This window comes from Clytia hemisphaerica, unplaced genomic scaffold (assembly GCF_902728285.1).
Source record: "Clytia hemisphaerica strain Z4C2 unplaced genomic scaffold, Clytia hemisphaerica genome assembly, whole genome shotgun sequence".
NCBI lineage: Eukaryota > Metazoa > Cnidaria > Hydrozoa > Leptothecata > Clytiidae > Clytia > Clytia hemisphaerica.
This window is the reverse complement of record NW_027104602.1, coordinates 165482-184239: the sequence shown is the minus strand read 5'-3', so window position 1 is coordinate 184239 and position 18758 is coordinate 165482. Positions and strand designations below refer to the sequence as shown.

The 18758-nt window shown below is 34.6% G+C and overlaps 1 protein-coding gene across 1 annotated transcript; it reads left to right on the top strand.

Moving 5' to 3' along the window:
- The first annotated feature begins 3613 nt into the window (after positions 1-3613).
- On the top strand, positions 3614-18108 carry LOC136824149 (zinc metalloproteinase nas-15-like). The gene is made up of 15 exons (XM_067080315.1): positions 3614-3700; positions 4355-4429; positions 5826-5870; positions 6934-7017; positions 7567-7599; positions 8060-8182; positions 9349-9484; positions 10749-10846; positions 11464-11568; positions 12371-12426; positions 12850-13001; positions 14010-14149; positions 15833-15895; positions 16340-16638; positions 17734-18108. Exons 1-15 carry the CDS (start codon positions 3622-3624, stop codon positions 17827-17829), a joined length of 1584 nt encoding a protein of 527 aa, XP_066936416.1. The 5' UTR covers positions 3614-3621; the 3' UTR covers positions 17830-18108.
- The last annotated feature ends 650 nt before the right edge of the window (positions 18109-18758 follow it).

Here is an 18758-nt window from a genome sequence, read left to right as displayed (position 1 = left end):
CTTTTGTCCAGCATAGTAAAAGAGGGTGATGCAACATATTATTAACATCTTTTTAAAGTTCATAATGTCATTTTTGCAATTAAATTCTTAAATACTCTTAAGGGATTCGATTAAAAAGCAATTTATAAAGGCAATACTTTGTTAAAAGTATTAAGGAACCTGAAATATAACTTTTATGTTCAAATACCAAAATCAATTTTTGGACTATGGTCAGAGCCCTTAAGGAAGATCGGAGGAACTAAAAGTCCAAGAATGCAAGAATGGTCCATTAGGGTGCAGAATATAGCCTGAAAGTCTATAAACCCCTCCCGAATTGAAATATACGAATAAATTTATCAATTTGCCCAAAAGTTACTTTTTCACCTGAACTTTAAGTTGCTGAAAACGAGGAATTAACCAAAACTCCCAATTTATTTTGACCAAGATTGTAGTGTAATTTAAACTATTTTAGAACTTTGCAATTGTCTGCGACAGTTTAGGAAATTTTGGGGGCTTCATCCCCAATAATTGTTTAAAGATTGTTTCTTAAAGACGACAGAAAATATACATTTTTGCTTGAATCGTTGATTTTTGGAATGAATTTTGGTTGTATTTTTTTTGTAATGCTTTCAGCAATGTAGAGGCCCGACAAATATCAAAATACTTCACACGGCAATGGTCCTAGGTCATGGATATCCATAAAATATTTGCAGCGACGAAAGCTATAATTGAAAAATCTCAGACAGGCTTAAAATTATATAATCTTTTATTTATAAAGGCATAGTTAACTCGTTTTTCTGCTGACAAAGTCACTTGTGTAGGATGTTGTCTCCAAATGTATACAAACTCACCCCTGCATTTCTTTTAGCTTGACCAATGATGACACACAGCAGGTCAGCTGAGTTTCATAAGATACATTGAAATCAGCCTTGCATTGTAATTTACTAAAATATAACAGATTTTAATTAGATTTAGTGTCGCGTGCAAAAATATTTTGTCATGACGTAATGTAGATGGAGTTATTCGTTTTTGAAGGAGAGTAGTTATTTCCATATAAGGTATATGAATACAAGATGGAACTCCTCCCTTGTTAAATATTCTTCTACATATCCATGATGTGGATGTCATCTGTCAAAATCTAGACTGGAGTCGTTTATAATGCGTGTAATACAGTATTATAGGCGTTGTATTATAATACGATTGTTGTTACGGGATTTAGTTCGGCCATTCCCTCCATCATTTCATTCTTGTAATATGGATTTGAAAAGGTTAGCGTGTGCAGCGACATGCCCTATGACACGAAATATTAGGAGACGTGTAATTAACACAATTGGAAAATTTTTCATGTTAATAAAAAACCCGATAGTTAAAACCAGCCGCTGTTACCTTGAAAAACAGAAAAATTTGTGTTAATTTGATGTCGTGTTAATTTCAAGGCCGTTAAATACTTCCATACACTTATATTCATGTAATAAGGTATCCCCAAAAAGTCTTTTTATCTCAACTTTGGTCTAAGTACGCAAAAAAATGCCACGGTGACATTTTTGAATTTAACTTCGAAAATCATTAAAAAGTTCAGCAAGAAAGACTATACATATATATTATAATCTAAATATCACTTGAATTTAAATTGACTGGCAAATTTTTCGAGCTAAAAACTCAAAATTATTGCCACCATGGTGACATTTTAGTCATGTTTTCCTAGAACAAAGATTCGAATTTAGGAATGATTTTTTTCTATGCAGAAAGTTAATTTTGAGTTTTTAGCTCGAAAAATTTGCCGGTCAATTTAAATTCAAGTGATATTTAGACTATAGTATAGTCTTTCTGGCTGAACCTTTCGATGATTTTCGATGACGTTGAGTGCAGTGAAGTAGAGAAGGAGCACTTGGTTAGGTCACCATTTTGAAAGAAAACATGAACAATAACAAAAAACTACTTGGTGCTGAAAATATAATGAAAAATGAGAAACGGATATAAAAATCAGATTTGAAATTCCTTATTCTCCAAATAAAAATCATTTGCTTCATCCTATTTTCATCTTCCAAACAGCCAAACGCAACTAAAAACCGGCGGACCGTTTTACTGTATATATTCATAACACCAGACCACTCAATCGCGCCATCCATTTAATCAAAAAAATTTAAGTGTACCCCTGGCTAGGATATTTTGCTCTTGGAAAAAATTGGTCAGTTGTTCTTGGCTTTTTTCCCGATAAGGTATAAGATACACGTTTTTTATAAGAATATCCAAAATTTTTGGAGCCTTTGGATGTACTTAACTTTTTGAGTTTTAAGCCATAAAAATGTTCAAAATATGTTCTTATTTTCACCATATGTGAGTAATTTTGTCAATTTCCTAAGAAATCAAGTGTTTTAGAGTCCAAAAAGCCTTAAAATGTTTTTAACTTATCCTTAAGATTTTGGCCAAAAATGTATATCACTTTTTAAATAAAAATCCGATGTAAAATCGGTGTCATTTTTGATCCCGGGGGGGGGGGGGTTACTATGGCAAAATGGTATCCGCTGGTCAGGGTACCTTTTTAAACCTCCACGGTCCCAGGTAGGGTAATAAATATGTAGGGTGCCTATTTTTGATAATTTAAAAAAAAATGTAAAATTCGGTGTCCATCGGTACAAGGGTTCGGGTTTTTGATATTGTCGTGTGATTTTCCTCATTAAGTATTATCTCCTTATCTCCTACACAAAACCATTATTAATCTTTGGAGTGAATCTTTACAATGGACGTGGTACAATGAAGTTGAAGTATTCCTCTGTGAATACCCACACACGGCCAACAATGAGAATGAAAAAAGCAGAAAAAAGCTTTTTTATAGCATGACTGATACATTCTATTGTTGAATGTTTTATAAAAGTTCATATTGAGATAAATTTGGATAGTTGGAAATCAAAAACATTCACATTTGGAAAATCGTTGTGGTGAGAGGAGAAGGTATGCAGTTTGTTGAAATTTTTTTAGATTTTTGTTTAGATTTCAAATTTTTTTTAATCTTCTCATGAAAATTCACATAAAATAGCATAAAATTGTAAATCTTGCTTACTTTCGCGGGTAGAAACTTTCGCGTTTTTCGCGTTTTTGGCATTTTTTCGTGAAAGTTTCTGCCACGTAAGAAATTAAACAAGAAATTCGCGAAAGTTAATTTCGCGAAGAATGGAATTTTCCTAAAAACCGCGAAAGTCTTTTCCAAGTTTTAAAAGCCGAGGAGAGTCGATATTATCGCAGTGACAAGGATTCGGAATGAGAGCAAGATGTGCAAATAGTTTATCTTTTATTTATTAGCATATCACTCTTTCGACTGAAGAAAGAAATGAGATTTGAAATGATTTTTTGTTCACTTTCCCTAGCCACTCGCGAAAGTTATTGCTACTAAAATTGAACATTTACAAAAAACCGCAAAAGTTTCTTCCGTTAATTTTCTTCAAAAAGTAAAAATCGCGCAACTTAAATCCGCGAAATTTCGCGACTTTTCGCTGCCCTTAAAGTATATATTTATTTACCATACCTTTGGTTTATTGAAAGCTTTCCATTTACTGTATGGAACTGAAGAATAAATAAGTTAGACGAATAAAATTCTTATGGGAAATAACCTTTCAAATTTTCATTAATTTTAGAAATAAAGTCATGAGGGGTCAAGTGTTGCTATTATTTACGTTATGCTGTTTGTCAGCTGTCATCCAAGCTAAACATCTCAGTCAAAGAGGTAATTTTTTTGTTAGTTGCTTTTAATTCAACAAATGCTGTAGATTTTCGAAATCTTCTCATCACCTTGATTGTGGTAATCTCGATAGCCAGAGTGTTGGGCGTGGTGTCTAGAACCTCCGTTCAACGAGTTTTCACAACACTTTTACAAACGCCTGATTGCAAACAACTCTCTTTGCGGCTCGTTTTATTGTATCAAATCAGATTCTACTATTTTCTCTTGCAATCAAAACGATAATTTGTCGTTTCTGATTATTTTGATAAAACCATCATGGTTCTAAACAAGATAAAAAAAGTCTGTCATTTTTAATTGCTCTTGGGGATAACGTAGATGTTAACTTTGGACAGTTTTTGGTAGTTTTTACCATACTAAAGCTTTTTCACATGCACGTAAAATTTTACTTTAGACCTTACGGAAAAAGGCTGTCTTTTGGGAATTTCAAAATTTTTTGAACGTAAGCAAACTCTACATAAGGCCTTAAAACACTGCGTAAGCTCAGGGAAATTCCCCACCCTTCAAGGTCTTAAGTAAAATTTTACGTACATGTCAAAAAAGCTTAAATAAATTATTTTTTTAAATATGTAAAGTTCAGTAAAAAAAATTTGGGTTCCCTCCGGTTGCCACAGCTGAACTGGAACAATTTTATTTTGATAGGTATATTGAAGGACCTTCAAAAAGAGGTTGTCGAACTAAAAGAAATGGTTCGAGATATGGAATCAAAAAGAGATGGTATAATTTATTTTATTTATTCTTAGTTTTTCATACAAGCAGGGAAGCTCAAAATTGCCAAACAATAAGAACTTAAGATTAAGAATTTAAAAGCAATTCAGAGTTTGGATGAATATTTAGCAAATTAGTAAGAATATTAAGTCTAAAAATACATTCATTTTGGTTAAGTGCCAAGAAAGTTAAAGCCGAGCCTCAGCAAAAATTTGAGATGCCTTGGAGTTTTTACAAGATACTTCACTAATTGGTCATTTAAAGTGATAGAGATGACGCGTTCTTTAGAAAAAGTAATAAGATCCTTTTATTACATCTTAACGACCAACCAAATCAAATAAGAGCTTGTAAAAACTCCCAAAAATTTACTTGTTCTACTTTTTATGGAACCCACCCGGTTTCTGGAAGTAGCTGCAAATTTAAGCTAAAGAAAAATCGCTTAAAATTTCTCACAGCTGGAAAAATGGGGTGTCATTAAATTGTAGAAAAAAATTACGTAATGAATATCATGAATAAGAGCATTTCAGTATTTTGATCAAGTACGTTTCCCTAGCACCTGTGCACTTTTTTCACTCAGGCGGCACGAAAGCAAAGCACAAACCTGGTGAAACTGATATAGACTCATTTACAGGTACCACGCCCTAATCATTGATTTTCTATCGGGTTTTTTAGCCCTTGAATACACCTTTTCTATCGTAGCCGCCAATTGCCGCGCGGGCGCTTTTTTGTCCGCTTTATCCCACTAAAACCGCCCCAGTCCTTTTTTTTGCATCTATACACAATAGAAAAATGTGTCAAAAAAGGATTGGATCGAGTTTAAGGGTATAATTAAATAATTAAGTGGCACGCGCCTGACCGCGCGAAAACGGTCGAAAAGGTGTATTGCCAAAGAATATGTCTAAAGGGTATGTCTCATTCCGATGTCTCAAAGTTGTTGTGCGATTTAGTTTGGCAAGTTGCATAATTCCACAGCGCTGCAACATTCCACAATGTTGAATACTTGCCACTACGCAAGGCTCCCGATTGAAGTTCTGATTTCAATTCTAAACGCCGACTAATTTTCTCGAAAACACAAAGCAAAGTAAGCAAAATGTTGCTATTTTAAATAAAGTAGCCTTACTTACTTACTAAGACTGATTGTGAAAAGTCCGTATGTAGGAAATTAAAGTTCTAGGATGAAAGTTCACAAAATGCATGATTTTGAGATCCCGTTCGTCACTAGACGACCCAGTTCTGATTTCCCAAGCGTTGTCAAAGTTAACAGCAGAAAAGCTGCGAAATTTGACATTGTTGCAGAGCTTGAAAGCGCTAAAGTTGCGGAATTTCACAGTGCTGTGAATCTATGAGATTTCTCGAACTGGATTAATTACCCTGGAATAAATCATAATTACGATTTTTATCTTAGGTATCGACGAAATCGCACAAGATGCAAAACCAAAGTCCAAAAAACGTAAGAGTGTTCATGCTACCTTAACCTGGATTCCACGCTACATCTTTATCTTTGATGTTTTTAGTCTACGTTGTCCTCCTAAAGCGATTTGCATTCCAAATACATGTTTTTTATAAGCATTACACTTGTAAGCATATCTAGGCTCAGATATGGGGAAAAATAAATCATATGCTAAGTATTACCTCGACCCTATGAAAAAAATATATGCTACTTTTTAGTATGGATATAAGCAGTATTATAGTAGTATAGCAGTATATAAGCAGTATTAAGTACTAGGATATAAGCATCCCTCGAGCATTTTTTCAGGCTTATTAAGCTTTCGACCCAAGCATCTCTGAGCCTGTTTTCAAATTTTCATATGCTTATAAAAAAACATGTATCGGTAAGTGCATGTGTACACGCTTTTTTTATAAGAATTCACTTTATAAGAATGTCCATGATGAAAATGGCCAAAAAATTAAGAATATGCTTAAGAATATCACCATCATAGAATTTTGCTACTCAAGCTAAGAATGCCATTTTTAGACCATTTTAAATTACAAATTGTCAATTAAGATCCTAACCTAAGAATGTTGTAAGAATAATTTAGGATGATTTTCCCCAAAAAGTTAAGAATATCCATGATGAGATGGATTTGCACCATTCTTATAAAAAAAAGCGTGTACTTTAAAAAAATAAAGATTCCTATATTTGCTTAAAGTAAACCCTTAGCAAACTTTGTGAGATTTCCCCTTGGCAAACATTAACAGATTTCTTTACACACCCCTGTCTCACATCCCTAGTGAGACTTTTTCTCAAAGTTTGGATAAAGGTTCTATCGAAATACCAAACGGGGTAAGAAAATCTATTGTTTCAAGCTCAAAAGTGATGGTTCTAGAGTGCAATTTCAGTCAGTTTTCAAAGGGGATAAAATTGCAGGGAAATTTCCAGGTAGGGTTGAAATTTATCATACTCTTTACACCAGAGACGATTTTGCCAGGTGCATAGGCTCCAACGGGACTGTGATGCAGGAGTGTGTGTGTCTTTAAAGTTTATGAACGCGATTTTTAAATTCAACATATAGCCCACGTTCCAGACGAGACTGACATTGATCAAAAGGCAGGAAAATTCCAAGAAATTCATTTTATCGGCGATAAATCTAAACGTTGTAAGTGGTTTTTTTATCAACTTAGGGTGTCTATATAGATTGATGATGAAAAGAAAAATTTCGCTTTTTTTATAAGCATTGCACTTAAAGATATTGCAAAAATTTAAGCATCTTCTAAGATCATATAAGCCAACATTTTCTGATTTTGGCTGGGATTTTATGGATTTTAGGGATTTTGCCTCAAACTTTCCTCAGGATATGTGAATCCTTCAAGCATTTTCTCTCGACCTAAGCATCTCCGAGCCATCTTTTGGTATTTTGTATGATTATAAAAAACATGCAGATTAAAAATCTTTGTACTTGTACGAGGCCCCCAGCGGTTGGCGTGATGGCGTGAATTTGGGTCCGCTGGGGGGGGGGGGGGGGCTCATGTACATAAGTGAAATCAAAATCCCACTGAATTTGTTTCATGTGTCTGGAATTTAGCTATTACATCAATATTTTGCTTCAACTATAATTTAGTCGAATCTAGTACCCATTCTTCTTCCGTATCATGAATCTTTTGTTATATGCGTCTAAATTTAAACATAAACTTATTTTGTTTTATAGCCATGACTGAAGATGAAATCAATGCCGAACTAGGTATATAACTTCAACCCTTGATTACTTTTCTGTCAAATGCCTAAAAATTAAAAATACAAGATTGGTGCTGATGTAACATTGTTTGATATCCACTACTCAAACTTTTATTACTCGAATGTCTATTCAACTCGAACAAGTTTACTGGTCTATCCAGATATAAAGGCCTTATAAACAAGTAGGTGTTCGAGTTATGGAGATTCCACTGTGATATATAGTTCTATCTTAGCGTGCCTTGGACGAAATGGACTAGACATCTGATTCGTGCACAATGTGTCCCAGAAAAAGCGGGCTAATTTTTATGCGAAATCTCATTATACCTAATCAATCATAATGGGAATTTAATATATGTTGATTGAACAGTTATAATGATGAGTTTTTAGGATTCAACTTTATATGAAAATTTGTCCACTTTTTTAGTCGGAGAAACACTGTATAATCTATTTTATTCACTTCATTTCAGGTTATGAGGGAGACGAGATGATTCTTTCGGAGGAACAGCGAAAGAGAGGTGTCGGCCTTAACATACGTTTATGGAGAAACTCACAAGGGATTATTCATATTCCATACGAAATCGACAGTTCTAGTAAGTGATTATCATCAGACACACGTTCCTTTTTTTGAGAGAGAAATTCTATAAAAGACGGAGGTCATCTACGTTGTACGTACGCGAAAAGTTTTCAGATTTTTGCCACCCCTTTTTTGGTAAGCAGAAAACAATAGAAATGACGTCATTTAAACAATAGACGTACGCTTTGCTGAATTCTCCTCTCGCTCCTCCCTTTTCACTGTGCACGTACAATGGATGGCCCCACCCTTTACTTAGGAAATGATTTAAATGTTTTCCTCAATACCATTGAAAGGAAGTCTTAAGAAAAATATAAAAAAAAACACTTCTGATTAGTACTAATAGGTGGGGGGCGTACGGTATTTCGGAATTGCGGAAATCGACCCTTTTTTTTTCGGAAATCAGACAAAATTCCGTCGGTATTTCGGTATCGTGAAATTGTTTCGGTATCGGAAATCCATGAATTTTTGCTTCAAAATTTCGGTATTATAAAGTTTTTATCCCCCTTTTTCGGAATTCATAGATGAAAAGTCTAATTTGATGAAAAATTAGTCAAAACGAGGAATAATACCCAAAAAATCGATATCGGAAGTGCAAGTATTTTTTCCGGAATTTCGGAAATTTTGGCAAAATTATTCGGTATTTTGGAAATCGCAAACCCCATACGCCTCCCTAATAGATACCTATTGAGTAATCTTCAGCTATGATTAAATTAAGTTGCATGAAGGTTGCTCTAACTAGGGGTACTAGGTTTACAGGATGATGACGGGGTGATTTTGAACCTCGGACCTTTTGCAGGAACCGTACAAAACTTTGTAATTTTTGTGACCCTTATTGGGACTGATTTGACCAAAATTCGATGTTCTTTAGGAGCAGAGATTGAAACTTTCCTATTTTCCGACCCTTAATGTGACTGAGATATAATTTTCAACCTTACTAAGACTGCCAGAATGTAGTATTTTCTTATTTTCGAGTTTTATTTTTTGCAAAAAAGGCCCAAACACATTATTCAATATTGTAATGAATTCTTTGCAAGAAACTCATAACGTTTTTAAAATAAAAAAGATTCGGGTCTGCTTTTTATTTATTTTTTCAAATACCATACCCCTGGAGCAAAGGGTAACTTCTCCACCACTAATAAGCTTGGTGTAATATGCTTTTAATTTTTCATTATTTTCTTGTAGTTACTAATGCGAACAATCGGGCCAAGATTGAGCGTCACATCCGTGAGATGAACGCCGCCATTAAATGTAATGCAAATGCATGGAAACCAAGGACAAACGCTGATCAACATTTTGTTCGATTTAGAGATGGCAGTGGGTAATATAAATCGAACAAAATCTTTCCATTATCTTGTCTCACGCACTGACCTTTATATATCCCTGAACCAAGCTATATCCGCTATCTTTGATCGAAGTTTTTTTTGAAGTGGTATCCGTAAAGAAGCCATTGTAGTGTTAAAGATTAACGTCTAACGGCGCTACATCATCAAAAGTTTTTGGTGGAAAATAGATCTAGAGCTCTCGATACATTTACACCGCTATTGAGTAGTGCCACCACTTTAAAAAAAAACTCCGATCAAAGATTATGCTTGGCTGGGATTGAGAAATTTGATCCAGGGTATATAAAGGTCAGTAGTCTCGCGCAGTTTAATTTGTTCTTACAACTAACTGGGTGACTCAAAAAATTGAAAAGAAATGGGCACACGTCTTTTCTCGTATTGTGTTACGTGCGCTAAACTTAGCTGGTGCGTAACCTGCGAAATACTTTCTACAGCTTTTAAGCGTTTAGCTGTGTTTTTTTTCTCAAACTATTCGGAAATTTTCACTTTCAGTGCAAATGTTTTATATTTTTCAACTTGAACGTTGAGTGTTTAGGAAAGAGACCCATAAGTACGGTACCGGTATATATGAGAACTACACGTTTTTTTTTATAAGAACGTCAAAAATTTTCGAAGCCTTCGGATGTTCTTAGTTTTTTAGATTTTAAGCCTAAAAATGTTCTTAAAATGTTCTTATTTTTCAGCATCTTTTGAGCATTTTGATGTAATTTCTTTAGAAAATGCATGTTTTTAAGTCCCCAAAGCCTTAGTATGTTCTTAGAATGTTCTTAAATTTTTGGGCCTCGAAGCCTTATGTTCTTATATAGTTTGTTCTATAAAAAAAAAACGTGTATACAGATATCTAACTCGCTGATTTCTGTGATGCCCAAAGGTCTAGATGGAGTGCTTTAAGCTTTTCGAAGCAAACAAAATAAATTGATTATCGCAAAGAATATTGTTGCTATCGTATTGTTTTCGAAAATCCGCAAAGCTTTTGATTTGTCAAGCGCTTAAATATTAATGTAATGTTACGGGACCTCGGTAGGATTTTCTATAGAAATATGGCACACTTTTTAGCCTAAGCACGCTATCTAGCCTTTTCGGACTTTATCAATCTATGACCAACTCCGAAGATTATTTTATTCAATTCGAGAAAATAAATCAAATAAATATGTCATTTAAAGTATGAAACATCAGGATTCATATAAATTCTGCTCAGGTGTGTAATGAAATATCTCAATGAAGAGCATTTTCTTCTTCCAGATGCTCAAGTTATCTTGGTATTGCGAAGGTATTCGCAGAAGGCGGAAAAACCTACCAACCAATCACCCTAGCTTCTGGATGCATCGCATTTAATCAAGGTATGACTTTTTGGGCGTTGGCCATGGCCCTTTCATCTTTTTGCAGACGATACTTACGGGCTTTGAACAGACCAAATCAAATCATAAAAACTGTTTTTTCCCCAATTAGATAAAGTTTTAGGGTGTTTTCAGGGTGTTTTCAGGGTGAAAAAAGTTTTCTTCCTCGCCCAACCATGGTTGGCGAAATTTTTGCCAAAATATTGACAAGTGGCTTGCCGGGGCCCATGTAACGATAGATTTGAATCTCGTCTTTCTTATCGGCGAAAAAATCTGTCGGTAAACCATTTTATCACTTGCAAAAGCCATTACCATTTTTCACACCGATGAATTTTTACCTTAAATCTTATTCGTTATATGAGTAAATAAACGGTCACAACGCTTAAAATAGAAAAATCAGTCCCTCGTAGGGCCTATTTTTGAAAAATTTGGGAAAAAAGTAGAAAATTTGAGAACATTTTGGAATTTCAGTCCAATTCAGGGTCACTTTTTCACAAATTTCGAGTCCCACGTAGGGTCCATTTTTCGAACCTCAGTGGAGCACCCCCGTCGGTCGACAAGGGTAATACCCCCCCACCAGCCAAGTACTGTCAATTCAACGTCTTCTTCTTTCATTTCAGGAACAGTTTTGCACGAAATGTTACATTGTATGGGCTTCAGTCATGAACAATCTAGAAGTGACCGAGATAAATATGTTACCATCAATACTGAGAATATTAACCCACGTAAGTCTTGCTGTTTTGTAGTGACCGAAAAAAAAATAAATAAGGAATTACAATTTGTTTTAGAAACTGAGAAATAAACTCATCAAAGATTACTTTGAAGGTGGTCTTTTAGAGCAACAAACGAAACTTAATTCAGTGTCAATTATTAAATATGTGAAAAAATTCAAAGAATTTCGGTTCAACTTTCTTCTTTCAGTAGATTTGGGTGGCAGAGCAGCAGATGCATTTCGGCCTTATTGAGACTCGTCAGTACTGCATACTGAAAATCTTTAAATAATTCTTTCTATAAACCGTGCAGTCAAGAAATATGAGCTGCAAACATAATTCCCCATATCAGATTAAATTCCCTGATTGCATTGCATTTTGATTGAAAGCGAAAGCGACTGGGTTCTAATATTCATGTTTATGATTTGCTTTTGATTTTGGTGCGATCGTTTTGCTTTAACAAAACAGCGTGCTCTAAAATATAGAAACCGGCCAGTTTTTAGGTAGACAGGAGACCTGTCCTGTATTTTCGTAATCTGATACATACAGGACGGGTACGAGCTGCGAGGCAGATTTCTGCCGCAAAAAATTTACAGTGGAAAATTCGAATATTTAGCGCTGTCCTCACTTACTAAGATAAAAACCAAATTTTGGAACTTGCGTTTTCTCTAACAAAGTGTGACCAGTGCAAGAATAACAGAATATGATTGGCTGTGTTTTCAACAGTGTTTTGGAAACTTCTTTTCTAATATAATTAACCATTGTTATTCTTTTTGATTGCTTATTATTATTCTTTCTCTTTTGTTTTTCAATTTAGGAGCTATTAGAAATTTCAACAAATTATCAAATATGGTTCAAGCAAGTTTAAACACAGTAAGGATATAGTACCCAGCTTTCACACATCGTTTTAACGTTTATTTATTATTCACAATGCCCATTAGCGTAACAACCCGATACATTCTCGATGTCATGATAGACCATTTTAGCTTCACTAGAAATTATCAAATACAATACCCTCGCTTATTCGAACTTCTTTTATTTGAAACTTTCAATGCTCACATAAATTCTCCGTTCTTATTAGGACCCCTCCCGTTTATTTACTTTTGAAAATTAGATCTTTCCAAAATAAAAATATTTAATGGCGACAGAACAAAAGAATTTTGATTGATTTAAAGTCTACTACCCTTTTTTCGACACACTATATAATACTCGCTAACCCAACACGACAAAGTCCTAAAAAACTTATCTGATGATAAAATTCAACTACGGTACACCATTTCACTTAATTTTTTTTAGCAATATGATTATGGTAGCGTTATGCATTACCACAGCACAGCCTTCTCCATTAATAGGCAACCAACCATTGTTGCTAAAGAACCGAATGTCGAATTTGGTCAACGAAATGGAATGTCTCCGACCGATATCAAAGAAATGAACGATGTTTACCAGTAAGTAGAGACGAACATAAGGTTCCAAACCCAGCCCTCGGGTCTAACTTTTCGAATAGTTTTCTACCCCTTAAAGATTTTTTCTCTTAAAAACTAAAAAATTCTACCTGAAAATCGTGAGTTTTCGACCCTTAATAAGGCTCCTTTGAAATTTTCTGAAATTTGTAACCACTTAGAGAGTCTTTGGAAGTTGAAAAAACCGACCTTCATCATTCGCACATACCCAAAAAGCAAAATCTTTGATCAGAGTTTTTTGAAAAGTGGTACCCTAATGGCGGCACTACTTAATAGCGGTGTAAATGCATCGAGAGCGTTAGATCATCTACTTTCCTTGAAAACTTTTGATATAGCAACGTTAGATGTTAATATTTTACATTGCAATGGTTTCTTTACTGGTATCAATTAAAAAAAAACTTCCATCAAAGATGGCTGATATAGCTTGGTCCATGGTTGTATAAAGGCCAGTGGATGGGATGTGATCCCATATAATTGGCTTTTCCAGAAAAAAAACCGTGCACCCCCTGTTGAGGAGGTCAAACCTTTTGTGTCCTACCCCCTTGGAATCCCAGGCAATTTTAGGATCATACCCCTCTGGAATTCCGAATTTTTACAAATTTTCAATCATTACCCCCTTGGAATTCCGCTTATTTGTGACGGATTTTCGTCTACCCATTTACGTCTGGAATTGCACTGCATTTCAAACCTTACGCCCTTGGAACGGAAATGGACCTCCTCAACAGGAGGTGCACGATTTTTTTCTGGAAAAGCCCAATGTAAGTGGCAAATAAGGTTGACTACAGACTGATCCAACCATAGGCTTTGGAGGTGAAAATCATATACACAATTATATCAAACTTTTGATATACTCTACTATGAAGCAATTGGAGAGGGTTGATGCCAATAGCAGGTTTCCGCCCCATTGAATATAGATTTTCAAACTACCCAAAGGAAAGTTAAAGGAAAACAGTATTAGAATATAATACAATGTAATTGAACTTAACTCTTTAGATGTTCTAATACACCTGCTACAACCACTACTACCACCACCACCACTCGCAAACCAACCACCACAACAACTCGCAAACCAGCCACCACCACAACTCAAGGACCAGTTACTCAAGGGCCACCAGCATCTAAAGAGGTTTTCAGTGAGTCAAATTTTTCAAGCTTAAAATATTTTAGTTTTTACCAATTTTAAGAGCTGTTTTATTTTTACATATATTTTTTTGAAAAATTTGTATCAAAAGACTGACTACATCAGAAGAATATTTTTTCTGAATTTTGACAATTTTTTAAGGCTCCGAGACAGAAAATTAATTAGTTTTTAATCTAAGAAAATTTTAAGGCCTTGAAGTTTCTTAAGCATGTAATTCGTTAGGAAATTAAACCAAAATACTCAAAATAATATTTCTCAGGCAAATTAAGGCCTGTCCAGATTTTTCAAACTTAGCTTAATTTTTTATCACCGTTTCTACTTGTCATAGCATATCACTTCGTTCATACATCGAAAGAAGCGTATATTTGAGTGTAGATCACTGGAATTACTGTGCCATAATTAATTTTCTCACCCAAAAAAAGATATTAGGCAAAAACCAAAAAATGCTGACGTCAGCAAAACTTGTTTTTTGAGTAACTCTAGTTTGGCTTATGGTAAAAACATGAAATTTGGACCAAAGTTGCACACCATTAAAAGGATCATTTAAAAAAAAAAATTTATTTGAAGTTTTGCTGACGTCAGCACTTTATTGCAAAATTTCGTAATTTGCTGATTTCTGCTGACGTCAGCAAAATTTGCAAAAAAAAATTATGCAAAAATGTTACTATTATTGATATACAACTTTTGTCCAAATTTCATGTTTATACGCCAAACTGGAGTTATTCAAAAAACAAGTTTTGCTGACGTCAGCATTTTTTGGCTTTTGTCTAATATCTTTTTTTGGGTGAAAAAATTAATTATGGCACAGCTATTCCAGTGATCTACACTCCAATAGGCTTCTTTCGATGTATGAAGTGATATGCTATAACAAGTGCATAGGTTCAGCCCCCCCCTTACTTTTGGGGGGGGGCTAAGAAATATTTTGGCCTTTAAAGAGCCTGGGGGCTAAAATTACCAAAATATTTGGGGGGACCTAGATTGTTGGGGGGGCCTAGATGATCTGACTGAGACTCTGGGGACTGTTCAGCTAAATTCAAAAGATATCTTATCTTACTATTAAATCAAATACAAAAAGCAAAAGACTTGTAAACATAAATATTAAAACAAGTAAAATTTAGTTTTCATTTATCAGTACTCTACTTGCATATATTTTTTATTGACTTCTCTCTATTTTCTATCTCTTTGAGAGATACGGGGGCAGGAGAACAATGTTTTTGATTTTGTTTATCTTGGGACCTGAAGTGTTAGGGGACCTAGCACAAGGCAATTTTTTGGGGGGAGCTAAATTGTTGAGGGGGACCTTACTTTGTTGGGGGGAGCTAGAAACCTGGCTGAAACTATGAAGTGGAAACGGTGATAAAAAATTATGGTAAATTTGGACGTGCCTTAATTTGCCTGAGTTAAATTAAGAATACTCCAAGAACTTTTTCCAGACTTCAAACCAAAAAGGTTTTACAAAGCCAGCTGGCACACAATGTTGTTTAAACGTTAATCTAACATTATATGGACGTTATGAACGTTAGATAAAACGTTGAAAGAACGTTATTTGCCAGCTGGGAAGGCTTCAAAACTTCTCGACGTTCTTCTTAGAATATTATATCTGAATTTTGGATTTTTATTTCTATACTTTTGATTGGTTGTGTTTGATAAAGTCGTATACTCTTCATCATTTTAGGTTGTTTACAAGATTGTCCCAGCAGTGTTAAAATGTTTCCCCACAGAATGGTGAAAGGAGAAGGTACGATATTGTTTTTTCGAGTTGTATAGCATTTTTATAATCCTTCGTAAATTAATTGTCAATGTCAAATTATGTCACTTCTTAATTAAGTTAAATAAAGGGCACGAAAGTTTTTTGGGTGGCTTTTCTGCATTTGTGCATTTTCTTCTCAAATGAAAAGTGCAACTATTTACACATACACGTTTTTTATAAGAACAAACTATATAAGAACATAAGGCTTCAATGGCCAAAATACTAAGAACAAGTTAAGAACATTTTAAGGCTTTGCAGACTCTAAAAAATCCGATTTCTTAGGAAAATGAATAAAAATACTCAAAAAACGGTGTAAATAAGAACATGTTAAGAATATTTTTAAGCTTAAAACTCAAGAATATCTGAAGTCTTATCAAAAATTTTGGACTTTCTTTAAAAAGAACGTGTACTGAAACTGCTTTTTATTTGTAGGAGTTTATAGTGTAACACATAAACCTGAACAACAATTCAAATGGGGACGTCTTCGAGTGAAAATGTGGGCAGACTCAATGAAATCAATCTGTTCAGCCACTCAACAAGGGCCCGTTGCAGTTTGTATGAGAATCGAATTCAATCGGGACAACCAATCTGCACCTAAGCTGATCATTAAATCTCAAAGTTTCCAGAATGCCAATAATAAAAGAAAATTTGTAGCACCAAAACAACTTGGTGAACAAGAATATAGTTTCGAAACTAATTTGAAATGCTTGACTGGAAAACAAAAGAATAAGGTTTGTTAAGTAGCTTATAACTTATGGGCCCCCATCATACCGGCCTTAATTTCGCACCGACCCCTTTTAGAGGCCCCCAGGGGTTTTCGTGATGGGGTGATTGGCGTTTTTTCAATTTCGTGATTTTTTTATTTACGAGTTTAACGATTGCGTAATTGGAAGAACCCAGCTGGCACGCAGCGTTGTTCTAACGTTCGTCTAATGTTATATGGACGGTGTGAACGTTAGATAAACGTCGAGAAAGCGTTGTGTGCCAGCTGGGAAGGAACGTGATCAACGTGATCGTGATAGAAAGTTTAACTTGTGATAACGTGATTTGGAAATACTTTTTGCGTGATTTGAAAGGTGACTGGGGGGCTCCTTTTACGCCTTATTACATCAAATTTTTCCATTTTTAGCCCCAATTTTTATTTAATTTCGACTCCTTAAGCCGGTCCTATAATAACGCCAATAAGGGTCGGCGCAAAAAAGGGCCGATAAGATATTTTGAAAGATCTGAAACAGTTTTTATACATAAATTGACACACTGTGATAACTTAACTCACGTCACATGGGTTAAGAATGAAATTTCGTTTGTGTTGAAATTCGATAGCCACTGATTTCCAAAATCCACGCAAAATTATTCGAATAAGTGATGATTTTTTCTCGAAATTAAATCCAGCAGAGAATTTTTTAATTTATTTTTAAGTTTTTCAAATTTTACGAAAATCAAATAGACTAAAAGTTGGTACAGAAGAGTATTTTAAGCTCAAACACTACACGGGGAATTGAAATTTGTTCGAGTTTTGGAGTAAGGCCATACAATCCATCTTTAACTGAAGGGACCAGATAACTTGTTCAAGTTAAGTCGATATTCGGTTCACAGAGGTTCGAATGATGGAGTTGTTTCAATTAATTTGTATCAATAAAATAGACGATATCGGATTTAGATAAATGCAATGCATTCTGGTTTCTAGGGACTCTCAAAGGAATTATAATAGATCAATTATAATAGATTATAATTCCTTTGAGAGTCCCTAGAAACCAGAATGAATTGCGTTTATCTAAATCCGATATCGTCTATTACCTTGAAAAATTCTTTATTTTTATTTTCAGATCAACATCTTTGGCTTCCGCAATAAGAAAACTGTAACTGAAGAAGGAACATTGAGCATCAGGAACGTTGAAATGATTTCTGGTTCCTGCAACTAAATCGTTTATAAATTCATCAAACTTATTTTTATTTTAATCCACCAAATCCAGTAGATTTGTTTATATAATTTCTGTTTAATGCTGTATTGTATTTGATAGCGATTCAGTTTCTATCATATTCACCAGACGAGATAGGAGTTTTTATAAGGTACATTAATAATTGGTCATTTGAAGTGATACACCTTTTCGACCGTAGTCGCGCGGGCATTTTTTTGTCCGCTTTATCCCACTCAAACCGTCCCAATCCTTTTTTGACGCATTTTTTCTATTGTCTATTGATGCGAAAAAAGGACTGGGACGGTTTTAGTGGGATAAAGTGGGCAAAAAAATACCCGCGCGACTACGTTCGTAAAGGTGTATAAAAATGATATGTTCTTTAGGAAAAAGTAACAAGATTTTTTTATTACTGGTTAACGACCAACTAAATCCAATAAGAGCTTGTAAAAACTCCATCTCGTCCCATATTCACGGGTCATATATTTATTGTACTTAATTTTGTATTTTATTTTATTCATTTTGTAAGATATATTTTCCGATAATAAACGAGCACAATATTTTAGAATGACATAACCTTTAATTTTAATTGACCCCTCATATTTTTTAATACCAATCTACATATAATTCTCCTCGAAATTATACTTCCAACGGTGAAAAAATTCAAGCTTGTGCTACTGACAAAATATTGAATGAAAATAACCAGAAGATATCCAAAATTCCACTAGTCGTTCAAGTATTAGCTATGTGGGAATTCTAAAAAATTTGAAAATGAGGAAGAGTCTGGAAAAAACTTATCTTTTAGCAGGTTGCCAGGGCTTATTGAGGAGGGGAAGAAAGGTCCTATTCTGAAGAGTATACAATTTCCCCCAGAAAGCCTCTGCTACACTTTACAGATCATCTAAATAATGACGCAATGTTTCGAGCTCCAACCC